Source organism: Littorina saxatilis, linkage group LG1, assembly GCF_037325665.1.
Source record: "Littorina saxatilis isolate snail1 linkage group LG1, US_GU_Lsax_2.0, whole genome shotgun sequence".
Lineage (NCBI taxonomy): Eukaryota > Metazoa > Mollusca > Gastropoda > Littorinimorpha > Littorinidae > Littorina > Littorina saxatilis.
In genome coordinates, this window is record NC_090245.1 from 77,969,283 (window position 1) to 77,979,575 (window position 10,293).

The 10,293-nt window shown below is 43.6% G+C and overlaps 1 protein-coding gene across 1 annotated transcript in view; it reads left to right on the forward strand.

Moving 5' to 3' along the window:
- LOC138950795 (toll-like receptor 3) overlaps positions 1 to 4,916 on the forward strand; it is an 8,391-nt gene extending 3,475 nt beyond the window's left edge. Inside the window, exons 2-5 of the mRNA XM_070322519.1 lie at positions 66 to 1,384; positions 2,381 to 2,635; positions 2,928 to 3,122; positions 4,450 to 4,916. Of these exons, the coding sequence (XP_070178620.1) occupies positions 66 to 1,384; positions 2,381 to 2,635; positions 2,928 to 3,122; positions 4,450 to 4,707 (2,027 nt within the window). The 3' untranslated portion in view covers positions 4,708 to 4,916. The remainder of the gene's footprint in view (positions 1 to 65; positions 1,385 to 2,380; positions 2,636 to 2,927; positions 3,123 to 4,449) is intronic.
- The last annotated feature ends 5,377 nt before the right edge of the window (positions 4,917 to 10,293 follow it).

The window sequence follows — 10,293 nt, forward strand, 5'->3', positions numbered from 1 at the left end:
ACAATTAAACAAAAGCACAAACCTAATTTTTATTTTATTTTATCCGTATTACTTCATTTTGTCAGGGTTTGGCGCCATGAAAAAACTTCGTACATTGGATCTATCCTACAACTTCAACTTGAACAGAATCACCAACCAGACCTTTCTTCCATTCGCCAATAGCTCCCTGCAAACCCTTCTGATGCCAAGTTCCTTCGGAAAGATCTTCGCTCTGGAAAACTGCGCTTTTTGTCCGCTGAAACACTTGTCCATCTTGAGAATTTCCGATGCCAAAAGTATGGCGATAAACATCGACAAGGCTCTTCAGTCCTTTTACGCTTTCCAGTTAAACGGGAACGAGCTCGCCTTGGTTGACCTGAACGTGTTTGTCTCGTATAATGTGCTGAACGGCATGGTAACCTTGACCCGTCGCAGCACGGAGTTCTTGCTGAAATCGTGCGTGAGAACACTTCTCCTGCGAAGCGACAATATTGTAGCTATCGAGCGACATGCTTTCGGGGGGAACAGGGATATTTTCAACTCTTGCCTCCGGAGAATCGACCTATCACACAATCGTATCGCGGTTTTTGATATATTATCAGCTGTAAGCATGGTCATGAACATGCCCAGTCTGGTGTCTCTGGAGATTCAGCAGCAGAACGTGTTCAGTCTGAACGAAGCCATGTACATGCTGGGCAACAACAAAGATCCTTCACCTGTGTCTCATCCAGGTATAGCAAATTGGACGCTACCATTATCACTCAACTCGCATTTTTCTTTTCTCAACTTGTCCAGCGCTTGTAATTTCTTTGGTTACCTTCCCCAAAACTTGATCCTGAAAAATTGCAACCTGAGAGTGCTTGACTTTTCCTACGTAACCATGATTGGCTGTACGTCAAAAATTATGGGTCTTGAACACTTGGAGAACTTGAACATGAGCGGAAACAACTGCAGGCATACAGACCCTTCGTTTCTGGACTCTTTGCCAGCCTTGAGGATTTTGACCTTGCAGACTATGAACTTTGACCCGACCTTTATGATGAACCACGGAACTCGACTGTTACAAAATGTTACGAAGCTCGAGAGGCTGGACCTGTCGCTTAACGGCCTTGAACGTTTACCCTTTGACTTTGTACATAAGCAGGGTCACCTGAGCCAGTTGCTCTTAGCGAACAACAAACTGCAGACTTTGTCACTTGACTTCAGCCGTCATGGCAACCTGACCTTGGTGGATATATCCGATAACCAGATCTCGCAGCTGACGGCCACAGAGCGAGAGTCCTTGGACCAACTCATTGCTAGACAATCACATCATTTTCACCTCCGTCTCCATGGCAACCCCTTGGCGTGCACGTGCAGGACCCTGGACTTTGTGCTGTGGCTGAGATCGACCAGTGTCCAACTGGTGAGTAGCTAGGATCTTAATTTCTGTAAACCATACACTCTACATTTCACTTATGACCTCCCCGGTTCTAGCTGTAAAGTGACCCTCGCAGGCACATGCACAGCAAAAAGCGTCATCAATGTGAGTGGCGTACACGTCAATAGTAACAAGGTAGTACATTTTATGAACTGCAAACCCCCCTCACTTCCTTCTTCAGACGTGTCCCCATCTAAACGACGCCTTTCAACGCTTTAAAAAAATAGAACGCACGTCCAGAAAAGTGATAGAAAATTGCTTGTTACAAACCAGCTTAGCCCGTATTTTGAGTTTTGGTACCTCGAACTTGCTTACTTTCCGAGATAAAAAATCAAAACATTTTCTTTGCACGCTTGCGCCGGTAAATCGGAACCTTTTAGCTGATAGGATTGATGACTAAAATACATGAGATCTCTGAATGTTGCGTGTAGGGAAAGATGGACAACGAACTTTACAGTCTGATTTGTGGGAAATCCTTTTTGTTCGGAAAAGGGCAGGACCTTTTTAAGACTAAATTTGCCGACTCAAAAAATAATGCTAGAAATAACACAAAAATAAAGTCGAATCTGTTGCACCGTGAACTGGTTTGAGGGATTATTTCACTTATTTTACACTGTGGAACCAGTCTTTGGGCAAAAAGAAGCACTCGCAAACACTATCCCCTAATGATGCCAAGTGGAAAGAAAATGAGATATTAAAAAAACCTACCTTCTGGCATTGTATTGATAGCATGATTATATCACATATTTTGCAATATCGTACCCGGTGTGTAACCCCCCCCCTCCCCCAAAAAAACAAAAAAACCACACACACGCACACACACACACACACACACACACACACACACACACACACACACACACACACACACACAAAACTACACACAAAGCAAACAACAACAACAACAACAACAAATTGTACATGTAACATCCTGACAAAATACATTCATGTTACCCCAAAGTTAAAAACAAAATCTCATAGGACAACCACGGCGACTTTCCCTGTCGGACGGACAACGGGGACCTGACCAGTACAGGGCGGGTAGCTGACCAGTGGCAGCTGGCCTGGCGTCGGTGTGTTGGACCCACGGCGTTGTGGGCGTCTGTGGCGGGGATGTTGCTGTTGCTGTCGCTAGTGGGGGCAGTGTGGGGCGTGGCAGCCAACGCCACCAGGCTGCGCTTTCTGCTACGTGTGTTCAAACACATCAAGATGCCAAGACGTGCAGAATTTGAGAAGGTAGGGCATTTGAATGGATACACTTGGCGTTGATGCTAGGTTTGTATGCTGTAGTGGTTGGTTCGTCTTGTAACGTTTGGCGATCGTACGTTTCCCGTCCTACCATATTCTATCAAGCGCTTCCAGCCGTTTTGCAGGTAACTTAACATTGGCCCCGAGCAAATTGCTGAGAAAGGGAGCTTAAACTTTCCGTTTAAGGTAGCTGTCGTGGGATCCATGCAATCAAGTGAGAGGAGAAGAGAGGCTTTCGACTGCTGATCAAGCGTCTTGCTCATACATATTTATTGCACAGGATGCCTACATCGCCTACTGTGACGCCGACGCGGAGTTGGTGTGTTTCCGCCTGAAGCCAGCCCTGCAAGATCGGCGAGGTGTACGTCTGTTGATCAAGGATCTGCCCAGAGACGAGCTCGGCCTGGACTTCTACCTCCTGCCTGGTGACAACGTGGCGCAGAAGATGCTGGAACACATCGATCTCTGCTGGAAGGTACACAGTGTGGTCACTGTTCTCGTTCTCCCTTTTTATGATGAGAATACGTCTTTGGTATTTATTTGGCATGTTAGATACAAATCCAAACTAGATAGACTGCCAACGTTCCAAGTCAGGATTAACAAACAAAACAAGAAAGGTGTTGAATTATTGGAACGTTTAATTCAGGACAAAACAAAACAAGAACTTTGACCATCGGCCTTTAAAGTGGACAGAGAAGAGGCACAACAGACAAAAATAAATGATGCGGTGACTTATTTATCTTAGAATGCGACTATGACGACTTCAAGATGGTCAAACACCAGGTGTTCTTCGTGTCGAATGGGGATGGGACTGCATAACACCTTTTTCATATAAGATGCTAGAACATATCGACCCGGCGACCTGTGTGTGAAGACAGAGCTTATATACTGTGCTCATCTTTGGAGGAAAGAATGTTTCGAGGTATCTTGTGTGTCGTTGTTCTAATCAATCAAGAAATCAATAAATGGGGCTTCATGTCCCACACGTACTTTGCCTATCAGGGACTAGAGAATATTATACGATAGCGTGCGGGGAAGGAAGGGTGCCAGGCAACAGAAGGCGAAGTGAAGGGGCTAGCTGCAAACAATTAAGACGTGATGGTTATTGGTAATAGGTTATTCTACTTTGTTGCGAAAGATAATAAGGTACGTGAACGATGCTAATTTAACATCGGCCGAGAAAGGACCGACTTTGTTTTCTTTTAAAAGATACAGCATAAACATTTCTTTCTATTACTAATTTCTTTCCTTGTCTTTCTGCTTTTTAGTTGACTAGTTCTCTAAAGGCCCTTACAACAACAGGAGATTGAAGTTAGGACTAACGCTTGATATCCAGAAGCGGCAAAACACTTTGCCACAATGCCGATATCGATCTGTAGCACATAGAACAACGAAGTACCAGCATGAATTGCCATGAAGAATGTGTTGTTAGGTTTATAGTCCTTGAATTCAAAGTCACATACTCTTAATACCTTTTCGTATTCTTTTTCCTCACAGGTTGTTCTGGTCCTAGCCCCAACCGATATCGATCCGTACCAAATATAATAGAACCAGCAAGAATTATTATGAAGAATTTATTGTAAGGTTTACGGGCCTCGAATTCCAACTATCACATACTCGAAATCTCTTAGTGTCTTCTTTTTCCTTACAGGTTGTTCTGGTCCTAGCCCCAGCCGATATCGATCCGGACCAAATATAATAGAACCAGCAAGAATTGTCATGAATGTATTGTAAGGTTTACGGCCGTCGAATTCCAACTCTCACATACTCGACATCTCTTTGCGTCTTCTTTCTCCCAACAGGTTGTTCTGGTCCTGACCCCAGCCCAGGGGAACGACCCGATGGCCGGCTTCACGACGCGAGCAGTGCTGCAGAGCATCAGCGACAAGATGCCTGACCGCGTGCTGCTTGTGTGCGTGGGCGTGCGTCACGTGCCGGCCTTGGCCTCTGTGAGGGCGCTGCTGGACACAGTGCCTGAAAACCAGGTGTTCTTCGTGCCGGATAGGGCTGGGGAAGATCACCCTGCCTGGGACGACATGGCGGCTGTTATTATGGGGTAGTGAGGGGCGGCAGTTATTATGTGGCAGTTATAGGCGATTGTTTTTCTGGGGCAATAAGGGGCGGCAGTTATTTTTGGGCAGTGAAAGGCAGCAGTTATTATGGGCGCAGTAATAGGCGATTGTTATTGTGGGGTATTAAGGGGCGGTAGTTATTTTTTGGGCAGTTATGGGCGATTGTTATTGTGGGGTAATAAGGGGCGTTAGTTATATTTGGGGCAGTTATGGGCGATTGTTATTCTGGGTCAGTGAGGGGCGGCAGTTATTTTTGGGGCAGTTATAGGCGATTGTTATTGTGGGTCAGTGAGGGGCGGCAGTTATTTTGGGGGCAGTTATAGGCGATTGTTATTGTGGATCAGTGAGGGGCGGCAGTTATTTTTGGGGAAGTTATAGGCGATTGTTTATGTGGGTCAGTGAGGGGCGGCCGATATTTTTGGGGCAGTTATAGGCGATTGTTATTGTGGGTCAGTGAGGGGCGGCAGTTATTTTTGGGGCAGTTATAGGCGATTGTTATTGTGGGTCAGTGAGGGGCGGCAGTTCTTTTTGGGGCAGTTATAGGCGATTGTTATTGTGGGTCAGTGAGGGGCGGCAGTTATTTTGGGGGCAGTTATAGGCAATTGTTATTGTGGGTCAGTGAGGAGCGGTATTTAGTTTTGGGGCAGTTATAGGCGATTGTTATTGTGGGTCAGTGAGGAGCGGAAGTTCTTTTTGGGGCAGCTATTGGCGATTGTTATTGTGGGTCAGTGAGGGGAGGCAGTTATTTTTGGGGAAGTTATAGGCGATTGTTTATGTGGGTCAGTGAGGGGCGGCAGTTATTTTTGGGGCAGTTACAGGCGATTGTTATTGTGGGTCAGTGAGGGGCGGCAGTTCTTTTTGGGGCAGTTATAGGCGATTGTTATGGTGGGTCAGTGAGGGGCGGCAGTTATTTTTGGGGCAGTTATAGGCGATTGTTATTGTGGGTCAGTGAGGGGCGGCAGTTATTTTTGGGGCAGTTATAGGCGATTGTTATTCTGGGTCAGTGAGGGGCGGCAGTTATTTTTGGGGCAGTTATAGGCGATTGTTATTGTGGGTCAGTGAGGGGCGGTAGTTATTTTTTGGGCAGTTATAGGCGATTGTTATTGTGGGTCAGTGAGGGGCGGCAGTTATTTTGGGGGCAGTTACAGGCGATTGTTATTGTGGGTCAGTGAGGGGCGGCAGTTATTTTTGGTGCAGTTATAGGCGATTGTTATTCTGGGTCAGTGAGGGGCGGCAGTTATTTTTGGGGCAGTTATAGGCGATTGTTATTGTGGGTCAGTGAGGGGCGGCTGTTCTTTTTGGGGCAGTTATAGGCGATTGTTATTGTGGGTCAGTGAGGGGCGGCAGTTATTTTTGGGGCAGTTATAGGTGATTGTTATTGTGGGTCAGTGAGGGGCGGCAGTTCTGTTTGGGGCAGTTATAGGCGATTGTCATTGTGGGTCAGTGAGGGGCGGCAGTTCTTTTGGGGCAGTTATAGGCGATTGTTATTGTGGGTCAGTGAGGGGCGGCAGTTCCTTTGGGGGCAGTTATAGGCGATTGTTATTGTGGGTCAGTGAGGAGCGGTAGTTAGTTTTGGGGCAGCTATTGGCGATTGTTATTGTGGGTCAGTGAGGGACGGCAGTTATTTTTGGGGCAGTTATAGGCCATTGTTATTGTGGGTCAGGGAAGGGCGGCAGTTATTTTTGGGGCAGTTATAGGCGATTGTTATTGTGGTTCAGTGAGGGGCGGCAGTTATTTTTGGGGCAGTTATAGGCGATTGTTATTGTGGGTCACTGAGGGGCGGCAGTTATTTTTGGGGCAGTTATAGGCGATTGTTATTGTGGGTCGGTGAGGGGCGGCAGTTATTTTTGGGGCAGTTATAGGCGATTGTTATTGTGGGTCAGTGAGGGGCGGCAGTTCTTTTTGGGGCAGTTATAGGCGATTGTTATTGTGGGTCAGTGAGGGGCGGCAGTTATTTTTGGGGCAGGTATAGGCGATTGTTATTGTGGGTCAGTGAGGGGCGGCAGTTATTTTTGGGGCAGTTATAGGTGATTGTTATTGTGGGTCAGTGAGGGGCGGCAGTTTTTTTTGGGGCAGTTATAGGCGATTATTGTTATTGTGGGTCAGTGAGGGGCGGCAGTTATTTTTGGGGCAGTTATAGGCGATTGTTATTGTGGGTCAGTGAGGGACGGCAGTTATTTTTGGGGGCAGTTATAGGCGATTGTTATTCTGAGGCAGTGAGAGGCGGCAGTTCTTTTTGAGGTAGAAATGTTTTTTGAAAGAAAAACAACGGACTAAAAGAGAAATGACTAAAGTTTGTTTCAGTCTTTAAACACATCTGTCACTTTTATCATAATCACAGATTTAAAATGACTTCCTTGCCGTGGTAATAATCATGTCGAGACTCACAGATATTTCCAGACGTTTACAAGAAATGAGATCATCCTTCTACTCCAACACAAACGAACAATTAAGACCATAGCTGTGTTCTCTTCAGAGTTGGAATTGTTTTGTTGAATCAACTTTGCTTCTTGACATCTGTTAAGTTACACAATACATTACAACAACAACAAAAACTCGCTTTGCACAAAAAGCAAAAAGGGTTGTGGATGTTTAAAATGGTGTCAAGTGCAAGGATGCTGTTATGTCATATTAAAGCCTGGACACAATTGTGGTGGCTGACGTGATGAGATTCACGAGAATGAACCTAGCTTTAAGGCTGGAGTCTAACCCTGAGATTACAAAGCAACATTGACATTTGTAATAGGCCGCTCCCCTGACGTGTATTCATGGAGTAATTATTGAAACCATGTATTGAAACTCGAAAATCCTATTTGTTTTTTTATCAATCTTACTAATGTAAATAGTAGTGTTTTTGTGAAAGGTCTTGGAAATCACACCTTGTCTTATTTGTTATTTCTGGCCTTATCACTTCTTGAACTTACACAGAATCTCTCTTTTCAAATTGTGTTATAACTTTTAATATTTAACCTCAGGCGTAGACGTCAGCCTTAAGATAGTCGAAGAGCAAAGCAAACGTGTACATAAGCAGTCTGCTTGTTAACGTTCTTAATGTTATTGTTTGTTGTTGTTTTATCAATGGAAATGAATAAAACACGCTTAAAGCCAAGCAAAGCAGAAGCCACAAAGACACTGATGCCGACAACAACACAATGCATTTCTTGACCTGTATATGTTGCATTTTTAGTTGCAAAGATTATAAACAGAATGGCAATGACCAATCTGTATATGTGACCCTCCACCACGAAATGAGTCGCATGTCACCTCGCGCGGTTCTGCGCTAGGCTTAATATAAGTCCGGGGAGTGTCTGGTAACAGTGTGAGGGTCACCTTAGTCACAGGCTTATAACTCAAACAGTTTTTGCTCTTTTCTAAAACGGTTTTCACCACTGGATAGAGCATACAATACTCTTTAAGAAAAATGTACAAATATGAAAATCATGCAAAGGTGACATGCGACTCATTCCGTGGTGGAGGGTCACATATTTACAATTTGAGCTTCTGGTCCTACTCAGTGATGATTCATGCATAATTGAAACCTATGTCATTGCTTAAACAGAAATAAACGTGTGTGCATGCAAAACTAGGACTGCCATTCATACAGGTAAAGTTAAAATGTCTGTGAAAGAAATCAGGTCCACTGCAAGCGCCGCTCCTATTTTTCCTTTGAAACCTAAACCAGTTTAGTGTCATTTACATGCCCCCCAAAAATCAAACGGACATTCCGAATTTCCAGCTATTGAGATTTAGAAACTGGAAATACAATAATGACCTACAAGTGTAAAGACCAATGGGAACTTTACACGATGCTGACATGTAAAAGTAAATCGTTGAAAGCAATAAAACAGGCTGGAGCGCAAATTTTTGTTGTGGTTAAAACGGTATCTCATTTAGATGTGTCAAATAAAAAAATAAAAAAATAAAAAATCCTTCGAGAGCTGTGATATCCGACGGCATAATTCGCTAGAGGTCAGTGCTTTGGCATTACTGAATAAGTATACATTCAGAAACACATTTCAGTCTCAGATGTATGTATCTTTCTTTAACGCCAAAAGCAACAAACATTTCTTGGTCACATTTTGTTGGTCTTTTGGTTTGTGATAGAAGGCATAGCTCACACCCGTTTCCCCCAAAGAGCATAAACACATGAGAAGATTATATGTTTTTGAAGAGCATATCAGAAATTAACATGTGTTGGCAAAACCAGACAAATATGCACAATAATGAAGGTCTTTCGTGAAAAAACAACAATAACAACAACAGCAGCAGCCGCAATAGCAACAACAACAACAAGAACAACAACAATGACAACAACACTAGCAACAGAAACAAAACCACAGATTGTAACACAGACTAGTCTGTCAAGCCTGTATTCTGTTCCATTCGCTTTATATATGGTTCATTTCCCAGCAAGTGATCACACAACGGTGCTGTTTTTGCTTGGACAATCATTCCTTACTACCGTGACAGTTATCCTTTCCATTGCGAGTTTATCACACAAGAGGCATGACTGTCACCAGTGTTCATGCACACTATACAACCCTTGTTAAAGGTCATTTCACACACGAAGAGTATATTGGGCGTATTCTGTTTTTGTTTATCACAGCTAGTTCACTCCAAAATGGTAAGATGCTCGACTGCGGAAATAACACGAGTATCCATGATATTTTTGCTTTGTACATATCATGATCGTTTCGTTTCCCGACTCTACCGACTGTGTACGGGTCAATGGCTTCACAGTGTCTGTGGCAGTATCACTCCAATATGTCAAATTCGAACATAAAAGCACATGTTCAATAGTTATCCTTTTAACATTCGCAGTGTTAATAATAGTACCATCAGAAACTGGTAGCTGAACCACACTGGCACAGAAAGAATAAAAGTTCAAATGTTTCAATATTCAGCTTGAGGTTATATGACTATGCACGACATCCCGTTCAATTCTTGAGAAACACTCCAAGGATTGGGTAGAGCGCGTATGGGCTTTTCCGAGCCATTTTGAACGATAAAATGCGATGCCTGGCATTGTACTTTCAACACAAAAAGTAAAATAATGTTAAACAGAATAATGTTCTGGTTCGTCCCCTCACAACTGATGGATACCATACTGAATTAATCAAACGATTATACCTTTTAAGGTTCTTAAAAGTTGTCGAAGGCATGGATATAACACTATTTCTATTTAAAAACTTCTCGAAGGCATTAAGTAAACACTTGTACCATCTAAGGTTTTTAAAAGTTAAGATGACTGTACTTTCACTTGCATGTATCAATGAAAAACCACAACTGCTGTCCTTCGAATCGGCGAAAGACATGTTATTGATATTTTTATTTTAGACTTTTTTCTATAGCAAACCACCTCGCTGCTTTTGTTTCTGTTGTGTCTATTTTATATCTCACGTGCTGTGGATTCTTTTGGCTAAGTGTTATTCTCCTGCCTCATGTTCACTGAGAATTATGTTGACCAGACATTAACCTTTGCCGGATGCCGCTTTTGAGCACACACGCCCGACGATGCGGGTTTGTCTGAACCCATACATTTGAAAGAGGGTTTTTACCGTTTATTTCTCTAAT